At 41.0% G+C, this 26722-nt stretch overlaps 1 protein-coding gene across 3 annotated transcripts in view; it reads left to right on the plus strand.

Annotated features, from left to right (window-relative positions):
• The window catches only part of PLXNA2 (plexin A2), a 629839-nt gene that overhangs the window by 593411 nt on the left and 9706 nt on the right, over positions 1-26722 (plus strand). For 2 of the 3 annotated variants that reach the window (XM_079978812.1, XM_079978811.1), the window contains 5 exons: positions 11002-11101; positions 14292-14503; positions 15558-15727; positions 23483-23695; positions 24290-24440. In XM_079978812.1, coding sequence (XP_079834938.1) covers positions 11002-11101; positions 14292-14503; positions 15558-15727; positions 23483-23695; positions 24290-24440 — 846 coding nt within the window. The remainder of the gene's footprint in view (positions 1-11001; positions 11102-14291; positions 14504-15557; positions 15728-23482; positions 23696-24289; positions 24441-26722) is intronic. The other variant, XM_079978813.1, reaches the window with a different exon arrangement.

Genomic DNA, 26722 nt, shown 5'->3' on the forward strand with positions numbered 1-26722 from the left:
CTTTACAGTGAAACCTCCTACTTAGTAACTTTTCTAATTATTCATCAAAAAGGGTGGGAGATTGACTCTTGCTCAGCCAGATGCTTGGCATTTAAGGTAGGAAGGTCGTGTGATTTTTATGAGGTCTACAATTTTCAGATCATTTCAAAGGATATTGTTAATCCCCTGTGGCCATGAATTCTATAAATTGTTTGATTTTTCTGTGTGCAGTACAGTCGTACCTAGTTTTGCGGCCATGATCTGTTCTGGAGCCCCGGCCACTAGCCAAAAAGGACGCAGGGCAAAGCGCCGCATCTGCATGCATGTGCGGAGCGGTTTGCGCTTCTGTGCATGCGCAATTTAATGCTTCTGTGCATGCGCGAGCTGCAAACCCAGAAGTAACCCAAACCGGTACTTCCAGGTTTGCCATGGATGTTTGCCGGAATGGACGCTAGACTAGGCGGATGTTCGCGGAGGTATTACTGCATATCCTAAAACAGAACAGATTTCCTCAGCACTTGCTCTTTCAGAAGTCCTTTTCAGTTTGTCTTAAATGTAGTCCATTACACAGCCATGTGGTAGCTTTCTTTGCAGTAAGCCTGGTGGTGGGTACAGTAATCTGCTCCTGTCCATATCACAAATGCCATCATCTCCATTGGGTTGTCAGGAGGGAGGGTACCATCAGGACAATTCAGCTCATAACCTGTGGTTATGTCCACATGCCCACAAGCATAGAAATAAAAGAGAGAAAAGGTAAAACTATGTTGTTCAGCCTGATAGATTCATAATACTACTTGAAACTGAATATCAGAAATGCTGTTTGACTCCTCAACATAAAGCCCCTCCACATGTTAGCTGTATGAAGGGGTCCTCCTGTAATTACCAGGGAGTGAAGCTGCATCACTTGCTTGTTCTGCCTAGCTCCACCCATCCATCTTTCATTTAATAGATTCATAGAATTGTACAGTTGGAAGGGACCACAAGGAAATCCTTTTGCCCAATGTGGGGCTTGAGCCCACGACCTTGAGATTAAGAGTATAATGCTCTACCAACTGAGCTGTTGTCTACACTGACTTGACTGGACATCTGCAGGAGGAAAACCTATAGAGTGGTACCTCTGGTTACTTACTTAATTCGTTCTGGAGGTCCGTTCTTAACCTGAAACTGTTCTTAACCTGAAACACCACTTTAGCTAATGGGGCCTCCCGCTGCCGCTGCGCTGCTGCTGCACAATTTCTGTTCTCATCCTGAAGCAAAGTTCTTCCTGAAGCACTATTTCTGGGTTAGTGGAGTCTGTAACCTGAAGCGTATGTAACTCCTTTACATGCATACCTCCTTTATATATAGATTTCTTCAGAAGTAGAGCCCTAATCGTACAAGGTTCACATTGAACCCTATGCACACTGTTGTCTATGCACATAAACATTCCCTGTTGCAGATGTGCATGCTTAGTACGTTGACTTTGGAGACAGAGAGAGAAAGCTATGTGATGTGGGGGGTAGGGTCAGCACTACAGTCTCAATCCATAATAATCACACAAACACCCCTTAAATTGCAAAGCATTTCCATTTTAGTCACAAAGGTACACCCCTGAACTGCAGCGTTGCTTCCCCTTGGATCTCTTCCTTTTACTAGTTCTCAATTTTATTAGATTGTATCCCTCATAATGCTCTGTGCTGCACTAGCCTCTTAGAAACAAGACAAGAGGACACATAGCAGGCATGTGGATTTCCCCCCCAGAAATTAGGTTCCCAACACCCTTCTTTTACTGTAAATATGTATCATTCATTTGTGTGTATCAGTTAAGCTATGTGCTTGCAAATGCTACACTGGTTAATCGAAAAGGCATGACAAGTGTATACCACTTTACTATATTTAGCAAACTTAAAAAAAAAGTTTTTCTAAATCTGTACGTCCAGGAAGCTAAATGCATGTTGAATCATTTGCGTGATATGGGTCTGCATGGATTTCAATATGAGCCAAGTGAATAAATTACTGTCTCTTTCTGATGGTCAGAAAGCACCCATGTGAATCCTGTGCAATCTTAAGCATGTTTATTCAGAGGTAACCCCAACTTTGTTAAATTAAACATTCCTTTGTAAGTGTAGTTTGCATTGCAACCTAAGTTGCCTATTTTAGGAATGGTAACATATTCTTGCCTGCTGTTTCAACAGGAGGGTTTGTGTCTACTACAGGGATTTTGGGGGCCACATATACTGTTGGTGTCACATGCATAAACCATTTATTTATCTTCAGTCAGCAAATAAACGAGCCAGTCTCCTAGATGCAGCTTCTGGCAACCTCTGCAACCCTTGCAATTCACTGCTTGATAACCCCATTTCCCCAAAGGATTCAGCCTTGTAATGTGTGCAAATGACATTGTCCAGACAAGGATTGCATGGCAGAGGAATTCAATGAATTTTCAATTGCAGGTGCTGATTAGGGTGAAATAGAGAGTGCACTAGACTGAGAGCAGATTTAGCCCTTGCTGAGATAGGGTTACCTCATCACCAGCGAGCCAGTGGTTAGGAATATTTGACAGGTGAGGGAAGGATCGGAAGAAGGGGCTGACTGATCATGTTGCAGCTGCTTTCCTGTGGGAAAGGAAAGGAGCTTGCTAACAGGTGGCTGTCCTCTGGCTTTATGCAGTTTCCGATTGGGTTTTTTTTTAAATATCCAGATGTTTATGGAGTGAAAATTCTCTGAAGGGTCCTGATAAAGTTCTGTTTCTGAGGCCAAACCAATATCTGGAAAAAAGATATCCAACCCCATGTACTGTCCTTATTAGTTACTGTATTTATATAGACCACCCAATGGCATAAGTTCTTGGGCAGCTTATAAGAAATAAAAGAGTCATACTGATTAATAAAAATGAACGAGCAGAACAAATAAATAGCATCATAAAAACTTTAACCCACAGAGAAAGAAATAAGACCAATTATATATCAGTCACTGAGTCCAAATTTTAAAATCACAAATTATTTTAAAGACTTGGGCAATTAAAGAAATTACATCTGTTGCTAAAAAGACCATAAAGAAATTGTCAAGCAAGCCATTCTAAGGAGGCTATTCTACAGTCAGGTTGCCACTGCCAAGAATGTCCTGTCCATAGTAGCCGCTCATCTTGCGTCATTTGAGCAGGACCTTTGAAGAGGATCTTAAATTCTCAGTAGATATACACAGATGGAAAAACTAATCTTTTAAGTGACCTGGCCCCAAATTATTTAGATATAAAGGACAACACTCTGAACTGGGCCAGAAACAAACCAAGAGTCACTACACCTGATAAGGCACTGACAAAATATATCTTGTGACCATATTATACATATAGTGGCTCTGTTTTAAACTGAACACACACACACACACATCTGTGCACGCAGTTCACCCTACTATGCTAATTATTAGCTCCTCCAGCCTTCCAAGAGGAAAAATGGACTTAAAATGAAAAACCTGCTTCCCTCCCTGCCCCCAACTGAGATTCAAGAGTAGTAGAGAGTTGGAGCAGCTGTACTATCAGTGGTCTATCATAGAGATTCATACCATATATGTTAATCGGAAGATCTCAGGATTCCAGAATGGGAAAGCAACTAAAGAAGAGAGGTTGCTCCATAGAAGGAGAAAGCACTAGGTAAAAGGGGGAAGAGTGCAGAGTTGAGAAGGATGAAGGGGGAAGTAGTAAGGAATTCTGGACAACGATGAAAAGTGAAGCTTCAGTAGTTAGACAAACCAGAGTTTTGCTTGGGAAGAAAATATTATCTGATTGAGGGGAATGCAGCCTACGCACCCATTACAATCCTTCTGATTCCCTCCAACCCTACAGTCCTTGGATGTAAGGTTGCTGATTAACCTATTTCAGCCTGTCTGATTCTCTTGAACTTTCAGCTCAGAATAAATATCGCTTCTTGAAGCCTTTCAAAGGATTCCCCCTGCGCACTGTAACCCCTTCTCTATATGCTGTACAAAGAAGAAAACACTTTAAAAACATTTCACTTTAGAAATCTAGCCTTCTTCAATTGCTTTCATTGTTATTGTTATAGGCTTGAAGGAGGCCCTCTTGACAACCTATCTGCTCACAAAACCAAGCTTTAAAGCCAGCAGCACTTAACTGGCCCAGGACTGCCACGGTTCTCAGTAAAATGAAGAGCAGATGGGGGGGACTCTCCCTGTAGATCTTGAGAAGTGGGCAGGTCCATATGACTTAGCATCAGTCGTACTATGTCCAGTCTTCATAAGGTAGCTGTTGAGGTGTTCATAAAAACTTTCCAGGTGGTGCCCTTATAGCAATCACACAGCTACAGTCATGTATCACTCACCATAGAGGTGCTTGCAGGGGACTGTGGGGGACAACCACGGGGATAAAACAATGGCAATTATTGTCACGAAAATGTTATTTCCTTGCAATAACATTTAGGGAGGCTGGCAAGAGAGAAGATGTTTGGATCCCCTAAAACAATTGCAGAGTGCATGTTTTTCTGCAACAAACTAGTAACTTAGAAAGGCCTTTAAACAGGGTGGTGCCCCTTGTTCCAGTTATAATACAGATTGTTAACCCAGGCCAGTATCCTTGACTGCAGTGCAGTATGTGAGGAATTAATATACCTCATAGGCTACTGTGGGATTACCAAGAAACACACCCTGGACTGTAATGCATCTGTAATGCCCTGTGCTTCTGTTTTGTCACGTTCCATTTTGGCTGGAGAAGGAAGAATCCATTGTAAATTTTGGCTGGAGCAGAAGGGCACGGCAACTCCTGTGACAGTGCAGGTGCATCATCATGAGCCAACAGCATGATGGCAAATGTGGCAAATTGCACAGAAAATCCTCTTGCCTGTTTGTGTTACTGTGGAAGTGTGGTCGAAGAGTTATTGCCAGTGGTACAGGGTCTACACCCCCACACCCCACACACAAAAGCACAGGAGTGTATTCCCACATGTAATTTGTGAAAATAAAAACATGAGAAGCAGTTGTATCCATGACATTATATAAGTCAGATGCAGGTGTGCTGGGCTACTTCCAGGATTCTTCATACAGACAAACCCTTCCTTGTTTGAAGCTTTTTCATGAATTAAATTCATACTGTTGGAAGGAGTTATGTCAGCAACATTTTTCAAGGTGCAGAGTGCTTTACAGCTCTCTCCTGTTTTATCCTCATGGCTGCTCTGCAGAGCAGGTAAAGCTGAGAGATCATGACTTGCCCACAGCCACCCATGGAGCTTCATAGCTAAGCAGGGCTTGAGCTGCTTTCTGCCCTGTCTAAAACCAACATTTTGCCTACAGATCAAAATGCAGTCTTCTGGTCGTAGGTTTGCAGACTGGTTTAATATAGTACAAATGCAGGCTAAGATTTCTGCAAAGCCACCTCAGCTGTTATTAAAGGGAATGGAGACGTGGGGATTTTCACAAGCAGCTAAATAACTAAAAAGCACAAATTCCCTTCACTTTGAAAATCCCGGCCCAGCCTCCATTTAAAATGATTGGGAATCAACTAGTATCCAAATCCCTTTGGTAATGTGGAAAGTCTCAGCATTAATAAATAGCTGGGGCTATCACCCGCTCTGCCAGGATCATGTAGGGGTTTAAATGCCCTGTTCTTTTGTTCTTTCACTGTGCTAAATCAACCTCTGTTGTGGGGGCATGTGTGCTGTCGTATGCATGTATTCAGTAGCAGTTGCCTAAGGCATGCATTTCAGGGATGCTAGCATTTTGCTGTGCTCCTGGTTTGTCCTTTACATTAATCAGTCCATTGCCCCAACTGACAGTAATAGCTGTTTCTATTTCATGAGTATGAAAAAGCAATAATTTGCTGCCAAATGTGCACAATCCTTTTTTAGCGTATACCAGATCATTTAGCAACCCAACTAGAGATTGCTTAAGCTGCATAGAGTAGCTGGCATTTCTGCGACAGAAGTCTTATCAAAGTGACACTCTACAAATGCTAGTCACAATTCTGAGTTCATTCCTAACAAATTTTCTTTTCACTTTCAGTAATAATGTTCCTTTTAGTTATCAAAATTACAGAAGCTTCAGGACCGGACAATGCAATGAATGCAGGTGTGTTCTAAACAGGGCAGTCATCAGGTGTCCACAGTTTATTATTCAGTCCTGAACTGAGGACAATTCATTTTCCTGCAATAACTGAGTGCCCCATACCATTTAAAAGTGACACACATTTGTAGCAAATTGATGCTATTCTTTTGAAGGACCAGGTGCACAGTCTGAGGGTGCTGCTGGACCAAGTATTGCTTCTGGAATCTCAGGTGACAGCTGTGACCAGAAGTGCCTTTTATCATTTTAAGTTGATTTGCCAGCTGTGGCCACTAGGAAAAGATCGCCATGATGCATAGCTTGGTAACTTCCACATTAGAGTGCATAGCACACTCTATGTGGGTCAGCCTTTGAAAACTATTCAGAAACTTCAGTCTACCTTGCTGGTGACTGGGAGACAGTGAGAGCACATTACATGTCTACTGGAAGTCTGTGGTGGCTCCCAATCGGAATACAATTAGAATAGTTACTTTTAACCTTAACCCACAACCTTGATAACACACATGAACATAAGAGCAACTTTGCTGGATCAGGCATCCAAAAACATACAACATTAAGCTCTTAAGATGAGGGTTTTGCTCTGAGCTCTTTCCTAATCAGAAGAGACATATAGCAGACCCTTCTCAATTATAGCACCTGTATTATAGAATTTCCTCCCCAGGGGAACTTAGACACTCTAGATCTGTTCTTACTTTTAGGCACCTGGCCAGAACTTCTTTTCAGCATGCATTTTGGAGGTGCTTTTAAAAGCCTGATTTACCTTGTTGCTTTAAATGGGGGGGAGGAGGTTACATGTGTTGATTTTAATAGTTAAATTGGTATTTCCTTCTGTTGGGATTTATTGTTTGTTCTCATCCTGAGCATAGGTGAAATGACAAGATATAATCTGAAACAAGCATTCATACATATACAGTGGTACCTCGGGTTAAGTACTTAATTCGTTCCGGAGGTCCGTTCTTAACCTGAAACACCACTTTAGCGAATGGAGCCTCCTGCTGCTGCCACACCGCTGGAGGACAATTTCTGTTCTCATCCTGAAGCAAAGTTCTTAACCCGAGGTACAGTTTCTGGGTTAGCGGAGTCTGTAACCTGAAGTGTATGTAACCTGAGGTACCACTGTATTTTTTAGTCTTCCCTTTTCTTCCTGCTATGGCAATATACCAGGCTACTGTGAGGCTTTGGGCCACCACCCAGCATCTCTGAGCCTAACCTTGAAAAACATAACGGTGCATTTACAGTAAACCCTGTGGCCTCAAATATGAGAGCGAGAGTTTAAAATCTTGCCCATAGCCTACTGTTTACAGACGCTTAAGAGGAATGTCTGTCCTAGTTGTTTCCTGTTCCTCTTGGAAGTAGGCATGGCTACCCTGCTTAATACTGTGCTCCCTAGATATGGTCTGCCTCCTACAGAACAAGCCCAGGAAGAATGGCTGCAGCATCCCCATTATCAGGACAATCAGGCTATCTAAGCTCTTCATATGGCCTAGGCTGGTTCCCACAGGAGGTGATAAGCCAGGCTCCTAGCTACAGTCCTTCTGTAGAATCAAAGTTTAGCTCACAGGTCATTCCTTTCACATATGCAAATGCTAGGTGCAGGTCGTGATAGTGATGCTGAAATACAATATCAGATTGAATTTTGAGAGCTCTAATTTAAGGAGTTACTTCAGAGCTGCGCTATCCAATTTTCCAATTTGAATTATATTGTCAAATATGTCTGGGTCTTCCTAAAAAAAAAACAAAAAAACTTAACAACTTTTTGATGGGCGGATGGGAGTTTAACCAGAGGGCAACATAGGTTATCTTTGCTTTTGTGGATTTTTAATGCAGCCACAGAACCTCCAAAGGTGTTGAAGAACATAACTGTTCACACAGTTGCATCCCTAGATATTTGCATGTGTTGTATAAGTGACTCACACAGCTGTATGGGACTCCTCTGTGCAGCAGCTCTCCAAATAGAGATGCAGCCGAAACACAAATCAAATACAGTTGAGGCACTGTAGAACTGTACAGTTCAGGTCAGTGGAAAGCTACAAAATCTCCATTTACGGTTTCCAAGGGCCAGCATATTGCAGCATGTCATTAACTTCAGATTAGCAGTCCCTTGAAATGTACACCATTTATTACCAATTGCAATAAATAAAACTGAAAATGTAAGTGCTCTGAAAACAGATTGAAAGATTCAAGAAGATTGAAAGGGGGAAATATAGCTTTCACAAATGCATCCTATTACAAGAAAAATGGCTTGCCCTCAATTTAACATTGAACAATGTATAATTGCATGTGTAAGGTTAATTCCAAGGCGGCAAACCAAGTCAATGGAAAGCTGAAGGCACTAAGGAAAGAGAGATTAGAGACTATTTCCAATTAAATATTAAGGATAGGGAAGAATAAGCAAAACAGAAAACAAAACCCAGATGCCTTATCCAGTAGCTCACTCTCATCATTTCATGCACGTGAATGGAACATATATTCCCCAGTTATTTTTATTGTTTCTTAACCTAGTAGGTTTTTTAAAAGGACTAGGAAGAAACTTCTCCACTGAATAACTAGTGCCTTTTGCATGCATTGTTTGGACAGTTCTGAAACTAAATGAGCTAATGAGCTTGGAAGAATCATATAATTGTAGAGTTGGAGGGGGCTACAAGGATAATCTAGTCCAACCCCCTACAATGCAGAAAACTTTCACCCAACATGGGTCTCAAACCCACGTTCCTGAGATTAAGAGTCTCATGCTCTACCAACCAAGTTATCCTAGAGCCTTCGCTACGTAAGGTACATGTATAGAACTGGCAAGTAGGGCCCATGCATGAGTCAATTCACATGGCAATATGAATCAGATATCATCTGTTAAAGAGGTACTGTTAGGAACCGCTTTAGGTTAGGTTTGGGATACATCGTTTTACCCATTCCTGTCATAGCATTCTGATGTTACATGGCTCAGGTGGAAAGCGCAACACTCTGTTGTAAAATATGTGCACCAGCTGCCACTGATGTCATCGCACTGAATTAAGTATACAGGTTCTACAAAGATACGGATGAAAACTGAAAGACATCCATCAGTTTCTCCTTCTTCACCAGATTTTATGTTTGGATGGATATGTGTGAAGTGGGCTGGAGCATGTGCATCGGATATTACTTTAGCTGACAAGAACAAGCCTTCCACCGAAGCCTTGGATGGATGCAGAGCTGCAAAACCACTAGGTGTTTGGTCACCCAGGAATTTAGTACTTTGACACTGGTGGCTAAGAATTTGAAGTATTTGTCAAACCCTGTTTGAAGTGGGAGCACGTGTGCGCATGTGTGTTGTATCTGGATTTTTTCTTTTTCTTTTGGTTAACTACAGCTCTGAAGAAACTCTGCAAACCCAGAAGTCTGGGAGTGATTTCTTTTGTGTGTGAACTGCCTTTTGTATTTCAGCTGCTGGAATTAAACCGAAGTGGCAGCTAATAACATCATAAGAAAATAATATGATTGTTGATCGTTCCTTCTAGAGACTTATAAATTGGGTGAAAGGATGTGGAGGAGGAGAAATAACAGAGGCACAAAGTGTTGTGCTTGCCAAATATAAATACATTATTCTTGCTGCATATCATGCTAGGCCCTATTATTAATAGAAGGAAAAAATAACATTTATAATAACTTCTGTAATGAAGGGCTTCATGGGCCTCCATACATTAGTAATCGTTTGCCTTTTGCTGGGAACTCTAATGCTTATCACTGATGTAGTGCTTTGACTACACAATCCTATGCGTGCCTACTCAAAAGTAAGCTCTGTTAAGTTCAGTGGAGCTTTCTCTCAGGTAGTATGTATAGGATTACAGCCTAAACTCACAATCTTATGAATTCTCACAACATCCCTGTGAATGAAGCAAGGTGTTGGGTTTAGACTGAGGGTTGTTAAATTCAGATCAAAATATTTACTTGTTGTTGAGACAAATAAGCTAAAATAATGTAAGGCACCCTTACATGCTGTATTCTAGATACAGAAATAATAATTAAAAGAGGCTGTGACATCCTTGAGTCTGGTTTATTTCTTTATTATAAGTATTTTTCTACCACCTCAGGGCAGTTTACAAAGGAATAACGCAATAAAAATGTAAATAGATTTTTTTAAAAAATGTACAAAATTATAAAAGATTCATAAAACAGAATAATTATAATTGCATCTAAAAATAAATATAATAGGACTGAGACTCTTGTAGGTAAGAGCAAGGCTGGTGTCAAGACCAATATGCAGCACAAGTCAAGAGAGCATTCCCAGTTTGAATAGCTTGCCATTTAAATTCCCACAACTGTTCCACACTAGGAGGCTGTTAATACAAATCTCAGAGATGTAAAGGTCTGTTAATGAAGATAAGTTAAAAACTGTATGACTCTCAGATTTATAGGGAGGGTAAAATTAAATGCTACCACTAAAACCTGCTATAACAAAATCTCGTTAGTGTTAATGTTCATTTATGGTTTGACTTCCCTAAATTTAATTCACCCCTCCTTTTTGGTGCATTTGTGGGACTGACAATTTAAGATCTTGAAAGATGATTTTATGACTTGTTCTGCTGTAAATCAAACTTTTAAAGTTCATAAAAATGGTTAAAATAAAAAATGGTTTAATATGAATGTTTTATGGTCCATAACATTATTATAGCTGTTTTATTCCCAGTGTGTTATTGCTTTAATTGGGTTGCTACAATTCTTGGGAATCTCAATTTTTATTGGAGTAAATGTAATCCTAAATCAAATGACCAAGAATGCCCTCAATATGTTTCCCCAGCTCCATTCTCAGTCATTTTCTTCAGGGATAGAACAAACCAACAAGGGAAATATATCCTTTGTTTTCTCATTGGTCCTCTGGCACCATGTGCCGTTCCTTATGTTTCTGCCAAACTTTCAGTGTTCTTAGCTAGCTGGACTCTGTGAACAGCTTTCTTTACAATATTCTATTGCTTGCTTATCTTTTGTGCTCCTTTCTCCCAACAGGTGTCTGATCGCTCTGTAGTGGCCCTCGTTCCCAAGCAGACCTCATCCTACAACATTCCCGCCTCTGCCAGCATATCACGGACCTCAATTAGCAGATATGGTAAGAAGCAAAGTGATGTGATGTAAACTTTCCTTGAATTTCCAGATTAGTGGTCTAATCAGCTAATTGTGCCAGCAAGCTTATTAGAGTTCTTACCTCTGGCTCTGAGGCATGGGACATGCTATCTTTTTATTTTTTTGTATACAAAAAATCCCTGGGCAATCCCTAGGTGCAGTCCAAAGCTGTAAAGTAGCTTTGATGCACACATAGATCACATCACATACCAGGACTGCCCCTTTCTGTCTTTGAGGGCTTGTCCACACCTCTGTTTGCCTTGCCACTGTCTCCCAGGAAAACCAGAGTTTACTGCTGAATCAGACCAAATGTCAATCGGATTTTCTATGGATTGCTGTTTGTTCTGATTCAGCTGTAAATAGCATGTTCTGCAGGGGAAAGCTGCAGGGCAAATGCAAAACTGCTGGGACCTGTGCTTTCTAGGCATGGGACAATGGAAGTGTGGGAGAGCCCTGAATTATGAGTTGCTGTGCCTATGAAATGGGACTATCTGTGTGTATACCAGAACTAGAAGCATTCTCTTAAAGCAGTTACTCCTACAGAGCTGCTGTTTCTTCAATTCTCTATTTGAAATTTGTTGGAATGGGTGCTAATTTCAAATATCCAGGGTTCTCAGATGTCCCCACTGAAATTAACCAGTTTGGTAATCAGAAAATTAACCAGTTTGGTAAGAAATTAGACCGGCTGGCAAAGGACCTATTCAGATGTTATCCTTTTGATGTGTGCACCAAAACTTGTGCAATTCAGCATTCCCGACCCTGCTGTCCTCTGGATGTTCTGAGCATCATCCCTGGCCATTTGCCATGGCCATGGGTTGGGCTGCTGGGAGAGGTGGTCAAAAACATCTAGAATGCACCAGGGTGGTACTGTACACCTAAAATGTAATTTGTGACTAGACCGTAGCTGTTTGGGAAATGGCTATGTCTATTATTCTCATGTTTTGGTTTGGGGAAGAAATCAGTGGGTAATTTTGACTCAGCCCTAAAGTGGAAACTTGTGTATCCTCAAAGAGCTGTATTGATTATAGTTTGCTCTCAAGTGTGCACTCAGTCATTAACCCAGATATGCTGTTGTTTTGTTTGCAAGATACCAAAGAACTACATTTTGCAGTAAAATGAGCTGCATGCCTATCCATTTTTAGAAAAGTTGAATAAATTATAATTTGCTATTGGTTATCTTTTTCTTGCAAGATAATTATAATTTGGGCTTTATTATATTGTTTTGTTACTTGGTATCATTTATTCTCCTAATTTCTGTATGGTAATTATAAAAGGAATGTTGGGAGGGAATCAAGTCCTGATTGTGGAGGGCACAATTGTTTTATCAAAGAATCAAACTGGGATTAAAATTAAATAACAAATTTGAGAATTTGGACTTATTTATTTTTGCCATCTGTTTCTGGCAAAAGTTTGTGTTGAATGAAATAATTGCTGTACATTTTCCTGTAACAAAAAAGCTAAGATGTTTTGCTGAAGTTACAGGTGAAATGGATTTTCAGCTCTTTCATTCTGCTGGCTGGTTTGTGAGGAAAAGGTATAAGTACTGTCCACCTCTATTCACCAAAATTTCAAAATATTTATTTCAAAACACCAAAGGAAAACTATGAAGGGAATACTTTGTAGAGACAGCACCATTACAACTATCTGCAACAACTTATCTCTGCTTGCAATTAACTGGGTCTGCATCCACACTATACCTGTAAGGCATATTCTTTCCCTCAAAGAATTCTGGGCCCTGTAGTTTACCCTCCACAGAGTTACAATTCCCAGCAACCCTTAACAGTGCCCAGAGTTCTTTGAGGGGGGAATGCTTTGAATATGCTTTAAAGTTATGGTGTGTAAAGGTAAAAGGTAGGTAAAGGACCCCTGGATGGTTAAGTCCAGTCAAAGGCGACTATGGGGTTGCGGTGCTCATCTCGCTTTCAGGCCGAGGGAGCCGGCATTTGTCCACAGACAGCTTTCCGGGTCATGTGGCCAGCATGACTAAACCGTTTCTGGCGCAACAGAACACTGCGATGGAAACCAGAGCGCACGGAAATGCTGTTTACCTTCCTGCCACAGTGGTACCTATTTATCTACTTGCACTGGCGTGCTTTCAAACTGCCAGGTTGGCAGGAGCTGGGACAGAGCAACAGGAGCTCACTCCATTGTGGAGATTCGAACCGCCCAAGGGGCTCAGTGGTTTAGACCACAGTATAAAGCCCTTTTGAGAGTTCTTCTGGGCAAGGACCCCTGATTTGGAGGATAGAACTCAAGCTGTATTCAAGCAATATCAATATTGAACTATTCAGAGTCAGAAGTTGCCATTAGAGCATTTGCACACTAAGTCTCCACAGTTGTTGCTAATATTGATATTGATATCTCTGATTGCGCAGATGGCATGCAAATGAAGCCCTATTTACTCTCTCTGCATTTGCATTATGTATTGGTGCAAAGCTAGATCTAAAAATAGAATGATTCAGTGCTCTCACCCCTTAATTACATCCACAGGAATATTCATATTTATCTGAGCATTAATCAAGAGTGAAGCTTCAGAAAATTTTGTAATGATTCACTCACTCGCCTCCTAATTTATGGGGATCCCTTTAATCCTACTGTCACCCAGAAGGGAAGAACAGCAAATTAAGAAACTAGCCTGAGCTGGTCATAGCAAAACAAGGATTTGCTTAAAAACAAGGCATAAGAAATATCAAACAGTTGGACAGTGGCTAGTCTAGCTTTCATCTACTGCCAAAACAAAACAAAACCCTGTTCCAACCCCCTGGTGAATAATAGTAGACTCCTCACATGGCATGGGCAGATACTGCACAATTTGTCATCTTACCTTAAGCGTCTACTGTGTGTTGTAGCTATAGTAGCCAAGATTACTTAGGTTTAGAAGGTTTTGTTTTCAGTTCTAACTGGATGGCCACCATGTTTCACCTAATCAGTTCTTTTATCCAGGGTCAAGTGTGGTTGCACATAATGGTGCCCATATCCATCATAAAGTACAGAAAATATCTGGCGTATTTTGCAATAGAATGGCAGACTGTTTGTGAAAAACTGTGGCTTGATAGTGTGTTCACATTTTCACTGCTCTTTAAATAAGCCACTAAATTTGCCTTCACTGTTAGAAAATTATGGACGACGTAAGACAGAGATATAACCAAGCTTGTTTTCCTTTTGTGCATCACCAGCTTCTTTTTCCTCCTGCCCAGATTCCACATTTCGGTACACAGGCAGCCCAGACAGTCTCCGTTCCAGGGCTCCCATGATTACCCCAGACCTAGAGAGTGGGGTGAAAGTCTGGCACTTAGTCAAGAACCATGACCACGGTGACCAGAAGGAAGGTGATCGGGGCAGTAAGATGGTGTCAGAGATCTACCTGACAAGGCTGCTTGCTACAAAGGTAATATCAATTTCTGTTGCAAAGCCCCCAAAGCACCATCCATGCAAAACTGTGGTATATTAACCAATAATGTTAACAAAGAAACATCAAAATCTGTTTGGGAAGCAGCATATTAACTGACCACCTGTAGAGCTTTGTGAAAATGAGAACATTGTTCTCATTATGCTTTTGGGTTGCTGATGAACAGGTGAAAAAGCAACCCTCTTGCACCTTAAAGCTTCTTGTACCTTAAATGTCACCCCAGGGTCCCATATTTTATTAATACTTGACTGGCTGGTCCAGCACCATAGTTTTGATCCTGTATCTCTTTTTCATCAGTGCATGAAGCAATCGTAAGACACAAGTGAGTTAATATTATTATTCTTCCCCTGAAGATACACTTGTTTGCTCAAGCATTTGCTAGGTATTAAAGCTGACGCTTGTGGTGATTTACTATTTTAGTGGTTGTTGAGGTTGTGGGGTTTTCCAGACATCCTTTATACTGCACACTGACAATGATTTGCGTTCTTCATGCTATCGGGGCAGTTGCACGTGATCTCACGTCCAATACTTTTTGCAAAAGTTTTGGAATGATCACATTGCTTCATTTCCAATCAGTGTCTATCCTGTAACTTCATGCTGAAAACCTGTAACTCTTTATATTGCATATATTCTGGTTTGCTTTTATCCTGCTTTTGTTGCAGACAGCAATGGGGAAGCACCTATAATGCCAAACCACATATAATGCACTATTATTGTATCAATAACATGCTGTAGAATACACCTGCAATTAAACACCAGTCTGGATAATATATATAATTTTTCGTGCTGTCTTTTAATATTTTTATTTGCCACATTCTGGGATTGTTTGTAACAATGAAGCCTAAGTGACACATATATTTTAAATAACTATCAGTTAATAATAACAAGTGCAGCTTTACAGTCTGTAAATGAGTCTGTGAAATTACTGAGGCTGGTTCAGTTCAGCCCTGCCTATCATAATACTGTCCTGCAACTGCCTCTGCTGATGATTTGTGGCCAAATACCCTCACACTCTGGTCTCTGCTCCCATCAGGGTACGCTGCAAAAGTTTGTGGATGACTTGTTCGAGACCTTGTTCAGCACTGTGCACCGAGGCAGCGCTCTCCCACTGGCCATCAAATATATGTTTGATTTCTTGGATGAGCAAGCGGATAAGCACGGCATCCATGACACTGACGTGAGGCACACATGGAAGAGCAACTGGTGAGAGGGGTCAAAGTTTATGAGTGTGACAAAAATTGCAGAGATACAGGAATGTGTAAGCCCTTGTGATCAGAGCAGGGTTTGTCTCATTCAGTTGGAGGCCTCCTGAGCCTATCACAGAACTGTCTAGAGCATGTCCAGCTTGCTTTGTGAAGGCAAACACAGTTTCTGATTCTCCATATTGCTCTAAAAGTAGACGGAGCCATTTTTTTACTTGTGAACTAGCATGTTTTGTTGCATTTCGTGGGGCCTTAGGCATACATTTTTCACAAGGAGAAATCCTTCTGCCAGCAGATCTATTTAGCTGGATACCGACCATTGATTTGAGATGCCTGAAACATCCATGTAGGTTTAACAGTGTAGCTCTGCTCCTGACTCAGCCATTTCATGCTGCTTTGCTACCCTCATTCCTATAATCCATCATACATATGTGTAAGCTCAGTCCTGATTTGAGTCACCAATGCTCTAGCCCAGCCAATGACCCAACAAAAGAGTTCCAATGACCCAACAAAAGCTATGCCAGCACAGCCCCAACGGTGCCTTGCAGAAGCTTACATGGTGCCACAGAAGAGGTCTATATAGCAGTCTTCCACAAAGCAGTCCCCTTCCTCCTTAATTTAAAATCATAATCTCTTACTAGGGCTGCCATATGTCTGGGTTTTCCTGGACACATCTGGGAATTCAGCTGAAAAATGGCTTCCAGGTGGATTTTCAGCAAATCGGAAAAATGTCTGGGAAAACCCAGATATATGGCAAGATGGGTTAATATATATATTTTTAAAAAATCCTTTAAAAATTGAGGTGTGAAGCAGGGCCAGTGAGGGGTGTGGTCTGGGGACAGTTCTGAAGAGCGGATAGAAAGGCCCAGAGGCCCCAGGCCTGAGGCCTGCCCCCCTCCCTCACTCTAGGAGAAGCAGGTAATATATGTGAGCAAGAGGAGTGTAGCTGTGCTTCTTGAAAGGAATGAGGTAAAAAAGGAAAGGGAAAGGACTTTGTATCACAGCAAATAGCCACCAGGGAAGCTGCAAACCACCTCTGGTATGAGTTGGAGATAATCAAAAGATAAAACCAAGGCAGAATATGCTCTGCTGGATGTAGCTGGGCATTTCTGGGCAAATCTAAACTGTATTGAATTGCCTTGTTCAAATTCATAGTGCAGTGGAGCAGGTCTCAGCCAAGGGAAGGCAAATTCAGAGACTCAGATTAAAGTCTGTTCATTGTCTAAAAGCCTTTCAAGCTTGAAACAAACAAAAGAAATAGTTCTCTTGAAAATTCTTATTTGGTTACTCCTGAAAAAGAAAGTGGATTTCATTGTGCTCAGTTCCATTTCTAACTAGGTACTTATTCTTACTGGAAGTATTTAAGTAGAGTTGCTGATTCTTTCCCTGTTCAGCTCTTTTTTTTCTAATATTTTATGCAGCTTTATAGTTGTAGCACCATCTGCTTCCTTCAGACAACAATACAAATTACGTCCTTGGTGTCTTGTGCAGAATTTGCTGTGTTTAAAACTATTTCTCTAGCACAGAATGATCAGATTTGCTTAAAGAGCAGTCACATAAAAACCTGCCAGCCTCCCTATCAGATCAGCACCAAAGCTACCAAAAAGAAATACAATTTCAATTTGTGGTCTGCTGGCCTGTCAGTACTCGCATAGCCACAACCCATATTCTGGTTGATGGCCACACTGGCAGAAACCTAAGCTGATAGTAGCCTAGTTCATCTGAAGCTGTAGTGACCATTTGCTCAACAACCAATATGGAGAAGTAGCTGAATTAGGAATGATTTTCAATGTTTGAAGTAATGAAAATAGACTTCTGAGGCTGTCAGGACTAAAGGTACAATAAAGGACACACTTATTTCTACTCCATCCAGCAGAGGGCCCTGCTTCACCAGATTCACTATTTTGTTCTTGACAATGATAAAACCCTATCACTTCAAAGAAAGCACAAGATTTGCATTAGGAAAGTGTGGAATAATTTGACCTCAATGTCACTCAGTATATAGCCATTTATTTTCAGGACAGAGGCTTGGAATTGATTCCTACCTGTCTCTCTTTAATTATTCCAGCCTTATTAATTATTCCATTACTTGATAGTGTTATCACATCTAGAGCTGATTGAGTGATGCTCTCTCAGTCAGCAGAGCCAGAAACACAATACATGTTTGCTGAATTTGCAGAGAGGCGCCTAAAGGGCAAAGGCAGCGTTCTCCACTTTATCACTGAGAAGAGGTGACAGGTTTTGGAAAAGGCTGGACAGGAGCTGAGGAGGGGAAGCCAACATGAAGTCACCCTAAAAGTGCAGTTGTAGCTAAGACCAGGGAAGGACCGGAGCTCAGTGGAAGAGCATCTGCTTTGCATGCAGGAGGTCTCAGGTTCAGTCTCCAGGTAGGGTTAGGGGAGATCTGTATCTGAGATCGCAGAGAGCCACTGCCAGTCAGTGTAGAGTAGACTATAGACAGAACTCGACTAAGGGTTGAATCCATATAAGGCAGCTTCTTACGTTCCTAAGACTCTGCCAAATGTTCATGAATTTCATAAGTCTCATTTTAAACCCTTATCACACCCCTGTACTTGTGGTAGGGTGGGGCAGGCTGTAACTATTTTGTAAATAAATTTTTATTGGTTTCCATAGATGCATTGCAAGATCTAAGTAGACAAACTAAACATTAGCATAACAATTACTTGGTTGCTGGCGAGATCCCAAGGGGGAAGCTTGTTATTATTAACATGCATGTTTGAGAGCTTCCCCACTCTGCAGTCTGTCTGTCCAAACCCCCAAAACCTTAAAAATGAACTTTTAGGAGATGAAAGAAAAATCTCAAAGGGGCTATTGGAAGTAGAACAAAAACAACCTGAAAGGATAGTTGTTACTTACCTTAGTTGTAACAACTACTTAGTTCAGTGGTTTCCAAACCCTTTTATTGCACACGAACCACTTGAAAATTGCTGAGGGTCTTGGAGGGCCACTTAATAATTTTTTCTGCCTTTTGTAGCAATTGTAATGTGCAATTGTATTTTTACAGACGCACTACAGATCACCTGAATGTGGTCCATGGACCAGTTAGGGAACTCCCGACTTAGTTTGAGCATCTAACAGATGTAACTGGTCAAGTACCCACTTCCCAAGTGTGTTTGATGAGTTTCACCCAAAATCTTGCTTATGAGATAGGATGTCTGAGAGGAGGTCATGCTTCAATCAAGTACAACTGATTCAAGCAGCAGTTTATTCCACACTTTCAGAACAATTGCTGCTTTTACATCTTTCTCTTGGCTTTTATTTTAGGATTAAGAATTCCCTGTGTTAGAAATTTACCACTGGAAGGAGAATAAAAGCTCATACGTATACCAAGCATGAACCCCCAGACAATGTGTGTGTGTTGTGTGTGTGTTCTTCAATCCCTTGTGGTTTGAAAAGCCTCTAATCATCCTGTCTGCCAAAGCCAGATTCCCTGCTAAGGCAGTAGGGAGCTAAAAACAATTTAACAGAAGCTTTAGAGGAATGAGTTATTAGGATAAAATGTTGGAATCTGGAATAAAATGACACATCTTAATGCTACCAAGTGGTGCTGATGAGTAGAGATTTCCACCCCCTGTGGCTGCCAGACCCCATGAGCCTTTATTACGGAGAGATCCTCAACCGTAGCTGATCTCTGCATACAGCAGCTGGGGGGAGGGATCTTGAAAGGAGAGACAGACACTCCTGTGTCCAAATTCCAACCTGCATCCAAATCTTCCCCTTTCAACTGTGACCATGCAAACACACAAAGCTGCCTTACACTAAGTCAGATCATTGGTCCATTTAGCTCAGCAAAAGTGTCCACTCCCTCCCTGCCATCTGAGATATTTTAACTGGAAATACCAAGGATCGAACCTAGGGATAGATTAATCTCTTTCCAGCTCATGTCATTTTTGCATCTTTTTTAACCATACAGTAGTCCCATTCCATCTCTGCATTAATCTGTGAATACATGTCTTAATTGTCTCAAAATGCATCTTGAAATGCATGTTTCAATATCTATTTAATTGTGCAATTTCTCTCAAAACACATTGTTTTGATTTATCTCAAAATTTTATTTTGGTTTTAAAAAAACAAAAAACTTATTTTGGTATGCTCAAACTGCTAAGAACTGTTGCACAACATTTGGAGAAGTGTACAGTGTATTGCATAGCTAGGTTCCAATCCACACATTAGTCCAAGAGGTCATTTGGTCAGGGCAATTTGGTACAGCAATTTGTGAAGACAGAATTCTTCAAATCATCTTAGTTGGGCCTTGGATTTTCTACATGCAAAGTTGGTATCCTGCGATTGACCTGTTGCCCTTTCCCGAGCACTCAGATCCTGCCACAGCTGGACTCAGGAAAAGGAAAGCAAGAACTTAATATTTATTTCATGGTTTTAATTTGTATGCCTGCCAGATTGCAGAGACTTGCAGGAAGCATTTCTGGAGTGGGCAAGTTCCCCTTTTTGACCTGCTTTTTGGCAGCTGCTGAATGATAAATTGAGGGGTTTTTTTCCAATCCTCGCTGCCACCACACTGCCAGCAGCAACTTGCTTATGTGAGACAGAACTTGCCTCTTTCCAAATCTATCTAGTCCTTCCTAGTATCACCCGCCCCCCCAGTACATCTGCTACATTTGGAGCTGGCTAGTAATTACTGAAATCAAATAAATGTGCAGATTGAATTTAATGCAGAGGGTATCATAAGTGATCTAGAAAGAAAAGCATGTTGTCCCAGGCCTTCCAAGAAAAAAACTTAAGATACCTTTTCTATGGGATTCTCTTATGCCTCTTTTGGATTCGTTCATTCCCACAACACATATACAGCCTGGCAAATAGTGCTATCAGCCAGGGGGAAGCAGTGCTGTTTTTACAAATGGGGAATCAAACTCACTGAGATTTAGGACCATGCCCGGCATTAGCAGCAGATTTTGGCAGTTGACCCAAGCTGCCCAGACTATTTAGTGCTAGAGCACCATCTTTTTTCTTTCCTGGGTGTTGTTGCTCCACAGAAGGAGGGGTTACTCTTATTCCGATTGTCCCGAAGAAAGAAAGATTTAAGCATTATAGTGTTTTGTAGATTGAGGTGTTTTACTGGTGCTGTGAAGGTCAGTCAGGAGAAGTGTTGAGTGAAGTAACTGAAAGTTACTGAAAGAACAAGGTTGGCAATTTGTTGGGAATTACACTCTTTTGCAGACTGGGAAATGCTTATTGGACAGAATCCAAGTTGGAACAGCAGAGAAACAATCTAGCTTAGCATTGAGTGCACACAGTAGTTCATCTTTATTAAAGCAGGATTCCCTGTCACATGCTCAAAAGCTAGCAGGAAGTGGCAGCTTTGTTTTGATCCTGCCACAGAGGAAAGTGAATCATATATTGCAGATGCCTAGGATTTAGAAGGAAAGCCTCTAACTCGCTGTCGAAGAGGACAGGGCAACAGGCAGTCATCCTCTGCATTTTGTGGCAGGCATCTGGCAAAACAGTAAGAAAATGGCTAAAAGTGCCCTATGACTTTGTAGTGTGACACTGACGCTGCAAGTCTTGAGCTGCATGAACAATTGGGAGAAAGGGTTCTAGAGATTTGTCAGAAACATGTCTCAGTGTTGCACCTCATCATGAACACAGTCAAAAGAAACTTGCCTGTGGTCATGTTCCACTGCTGACACAATTTAAGGAAAGATGTAAGGAATTAGCCCCTGTGTATTAGTAAAATGCAGTGTGCAGGAGTTTAGCAGCCAGTCAAGTTTCCTCAAGAACAGCAGTGCTGTTTGTGACTTATTCCTGGTTCAGCTCATGTATTTATTTCTTATGTCTTTAACACAACTGATCTATTCACTATAGAACAGAAGCCCAGAGGCAAAATCTCCCTGGACAGGTATTCAGGAGGGAATCAAGCCCACAGTGGGCAGTAATTTCCCCTGGAGATTCATGATCCCTCTAGTACATTTTATGATTGTGTTTGTCAAACCGAACTCTTTTTAAAAACTGGAAAATAACACATTTTCAAGCCCAACTATGACCCAAAATTGGGCATATGCTCTTAAGTCTGCATTGATATTATCAGAAGCATGGCAGAATCTAGCCTGTCCCTAAACCTCTCATAGATACTCAGGATCACTACACTTTCCCCCCCAACCTTACCTTACCTGCTGACAGGTTTAGGCTTATTCAATTTATACTTCATTTCCCACTTTAAAAAATCTTGAAGTGATTTACAACCCAAGTAAAAAAATAAAAATTGCATAAACATTATTAAAAACAGATTTCACAGCACAATAGCATATAATTGCAGCCTAAATCTTCAGGAAAACATAAACATCTCTGCCTGACATCTGAAATGATGACAAGTTTGGCATCAGGGGAATTCCCTGGGGAAAGCATTTCTTGTGGTCTGCCAGAGGGAAAGAAGCAACTCAGTTTTCCCTCCTGGCATAGAAACATAGGAAATAGCCCAATCTATTCTGACTTGAAGTGGCTCTCCAAGATCTGAGGCCATCCCTTGCTTAAGACTGAATCTGAGAGACTGAATACTGAGCTAAATTAAAAACCCATTCCCTAGAAATACTCAGTGGTTAAGCAGTAGTGGGCAGCATGGCGAAACGAAGATGCTTACCTGACCTCTCAGCAGGTGAGTCACTGCTGCTTACCAAGAGGGGCAAGGCAGCAGAGAGGGTAGCATGGTGCAAACACACTGGCAGGAGCACAGGGTTGGCTCAGCCAGTGCATTTGCACTTCACCACCACCTCACCTCTCCTGGTAAGCAGCAGCGACTCATCTGCCAAGAGATTGGGTGAGCACCTCTGCCCTACCACACCACCTGCAGCTGTATTCAAGGCAAGAATTATAAGTCACCAAGTTTACTTTCTAAACCAAGGAATTATCAAGTATGGCAATATCACTAATTTTCTCCAGCAATGGATGAAAATAGCTGTTGACATGCTTAGGACCAGCCATTATTCACAAACTTCTGTAAAGAACATTTATGCAATCAAAATGTATTGTTCTCTTTCTGAGGATGGTTACCTGGAGTTTGAAACAGATACTCATTTTTTTAAAAAATAGGAACACAGAGTTTTTGTTTTTTCTCAGAGGATAATGTTGGCCTTTATAGCAAAAGAGACAAGCAAGTAAATGAACACAACACTGCTCTCTTCAGATTAATTAAAAATTAAAGAGAAGGGCTGACACTCTCTAAAAAAAACTTATTGTGAGTTGGCTCTAGGTACATAGGACGAGCCTATTGGCACAATATATGCAACAGGAACCTATTAACATATTAAATGCAAACACATACCCATTTGGAGAGTAGCCATAGAACAGGATTTGCACAGAACTGGCTAGAAGACATAATCACTCTAGTGAGTGTTCAGCACACAAAAAAACAAAAACAGAGTTCAACAAGAAAATCGCTCAAATTTGATTTTGTGTACTTTTCCTAACATCTTACAGGAAAAAGATTTTGAATTTGGCTGCAGTTTAGTTCCCATTGTAATCTGGCTCTGATTCTTTTTCTGTACTGCTTGGAGCCTTTCTTGCTAAACATACTCTTAATTTTTTGTGGGCATTGCGTGCTATTTTGTGAGGGAGGGAGGGAGGGAGGGAGGGAAAGAAAGAAAGAAAGAAAGAGAGAGAGAGAGAGAGAGAGAGAGAAAGAAAGAAAGAAAGAAAGAAAGAAAGAAAGAAAGAGAAAATTTTGGTGAGAGAAGATCTGTTATTCTCTTCCTTGAACTTGTAATCTGTGCTTATGTTTCTACAGCCTTCCCCTCCGTTTCTGGGTGAATGTAATTAAAAATCCACAGTTCGTCTTTGACATCCATAAGGGAAGTATCACAGATGCCTGCCTCTCAGTCGTGGCCCAGACCTTTATGGATTCTTGTTCCACCTCAGAGCACCGTCTGGGCAAGGACTCCCCCTCCAACAAGCTGCTCTATGCTAAGGACATACCCAGCTATAAAAGCTGGGTAGAGAGGTAAGTGGGGATCAATGAATGCCTACTATGTCGTGAGCTGCTTCCTCCAAATTTCTCCCAAGTATGCAGTTACTGTGGTACTTTCACTGAGAACTGCTGCATTGGGTTAGCACAGACAGAAAAGTGTTGTCTTCTTGTGTCATCAAATATCTATTTGCACATACTGGAAGTGTTGTAGTATTAACCACATTGTCCTCTCCCATTCACGTTCTTGTTTTGCTTCCTAATGTACTTTCCTCTTTTTCTTTCAATTCATTCTAGTGCTGTTTTAGTTTTTGACTGAGCTTTCACTCTTTGATCATCAGTTGTTCTTCTCTCTTCTCAAGCTCCAAAAGTATTTCTACAAGTGGAGTTGCTTGTTTCGTTTTCCATTACTAAGTAATACAGGGTTGTTTTTTCAGAAATAAGCAGTTGCTAGTTTTTATGTAATGTTCTTAACATGGCATGTGGCAACATATCCATTATTTGAAAAAATGCAACTTACTTTAAGCTTCTTTATATACCCTACAAGACCTATCTGTCTAGCAATATACACATTCCTTTCTGTTTCCAAAGTACACCATTCTCCTGTATTCCTTTCCATTTCTTTTGCAGGTATTATGCAGACATTGCAAAACTCCCAGCCATCAGTGACCAAGATATGAATGCCTACCTCGCAGAACAGTCACGCCTGCACTCTATTGATTTCAACATGCTGAGTGCACTCAATGAAATCTATTCCTATGTCAGCAAATACAGTGAGGAGGTGAGGAAACATTTCTTCCTTGGAGGGGCCCAAGGAACTATTTGTCTCTTGAGGCACCTGAGTGTTGTTGCCATAACATGATGGATAAGACACACAAGGCCTATTCAGTTACTATTCAGTGGGGGGGGGCATAGTGGAATCATGTAGGGGGCACAAAGACATAAATGCTGTCCCTTCAACACCCCCACTACAACCCCACCAGCATCACTCCTGGTCTTTCCATGCTGAGCAGAAAGGGCTTGAGGAAGGATATAAATACATTTGACTGAAGCTCTAAGGAGCCTGCTCACACTTCTATCCTGCAGCACATAGGACTAAGCAGTTGAACCACCTTTGGATTTCACACACACACCAACACCGAAAAGAAAATATTTTGGATTGCAGCCTTAACAAATTACAATATTAAATATTAGTAGTAACATTTCATAAACAGGGCACCACAGCTAAGAAGGCCCTCTCCCTAGTTGCTTTCAACTCAGCTGGTGAAGTCTATGTGCACAGTCAGGCTTGTACCTTGTCCCAAGCCATGAAGGGCTTTAAAGGTTAGCACAAGCATATAGAATGATGCTCAGAAATGATCAGTGAAGATAGGGTTGTGCTACGTCCAGAATTTCCCGGACATACTTGGAATACTGCAGTTGGAAGCAGTGTCCAGGCAGAAATCGTAAAAATGTCCAGGAAAATCTGGCAATCTATGTCGGCAGTGTCGTTTTTTCCAACTTTCCTTAATAATAGCTCCAAAATTACTTTTTGAAATATGGGAACTCTAGTGAAGATACTTAAGAAAAGAAATTGGTCCCAGTCAAAAGCCCTTCAGCTGTATTTGAACAGCGGACACACACACACCCTTATCCCATATCAAAAGATGTGTTTGAAACACCCGAGTTTTAAAAACAGCTTGCCATTGTGGCATTTTGTCTGTGAAGGTACATGTCCAGTTCTTGAGATTCTGGTCCCATATATCATAAACATATTCTTAGTGTAACTTGGAACCAAAGAACCCAAACCATGCATGCTCCTAGTTTTTATGTATCACATCCTAATGGTTTAAAAACTAAACCATTAAACGCCTGGGGAAATAAAATGAATGGTGTCAAAAAGAGAGAAAGGTAAAGGACTCTTCCTGAATTCCATATGCAGAATGCTACAACCAAGAAGTCCCTAATCACAGGCACCAATATAACATGGGCTAGTTTTTAATATTGAAATCTAAAAGCAGTCATCTCTAAATTTCTATAAATGAGCTTGTAAATCCATGTAGTATTGTAGATTTAAAACATGTGTTATAAAATAGCTTTATTGTGAAATGTGGAATAAAAACCCCCAAAACACCCTCTGAAGTGCTATTTGAGACCTGTGATAATTTCTAGTTATCTTTGTCAGGTTGCCTCATTTGTGATTCTATCCACTATCTATCATTATTGAAATTTATTTCAAAAAGAATTGAATTAGTGACTACTCTTCATCATTATGTAATTACATCACAGTCGTCAGAGAAAGCAGAGTTGTGGTTTAAATGTTTATTTTTAAAAAGCTGCTTGAAAAGCCGAACTGCTCTCCAAATGCTTTCAAAAAAGCATTCTGACCTACGGTGCTGTCCCACCATCCCTTTCCCCCCAGAAATGAATAGTATGGCACAACTCAAACACAATCTATTTTGCAAAGTGTTGCTGGCAGCATGGGCTCTTCTGATGGATGCATCACTTGAAACCAAGTTCCCACCATCTGTTCAACCCTTTAATTTGCAGTGCAAGAAAAGCCTATTTTGCAATTACAACCATTAAAAGCAAGGCTTTTGTCATTTAATTGCATGTATAAGCGCGTGGTACTGTGCAGCAGCCATTTGCCGATTAGGGATGAGAACCTCATTACTTTCTTGTTAAATGATACAGGAAATGTAGCATCCAGAATATGATTGTGTTTTTTGCTGGTAATGTGCACCACTGTGATAACACAAAAATGCGTATGGGCTGGTGAAGGCAGTGGCACTCTGCTTTGCAGTCACTTTACCCTTAACCTTTTTCTTGGGGGGAAATACAGCTAAAGGCTAGGATTAGGTTGGTCATCTACCCTCATGCATCTTCCAAGCTCTCTAAAAAAAGTAACAGGTGTATATATATCGTAACTACTAACAAAGCTAGACTGAAATGTCAGAACATCACTCCTGTGTATGTATCTGGTTGGCCACTGTGAAATCAAGGTGCTGGACTTCTGGTCCAGCAGAACTCCACTTTTGGTTTTATGTGTAATCCACAGAATAGAATCAACGCAGTTTTCTTAGC

This window comes from Podarcis cretensis, assembly GCF_951804945.1.
Source record: "Podarcis cretensis genome assembly, chromosome: 6".
Lineage (NCBI taxonomy): Eukaryota > Metazoa > Chordata > Lepidosauria > Squamata > Lacertidae > Podarcis > Podarcis cretensis.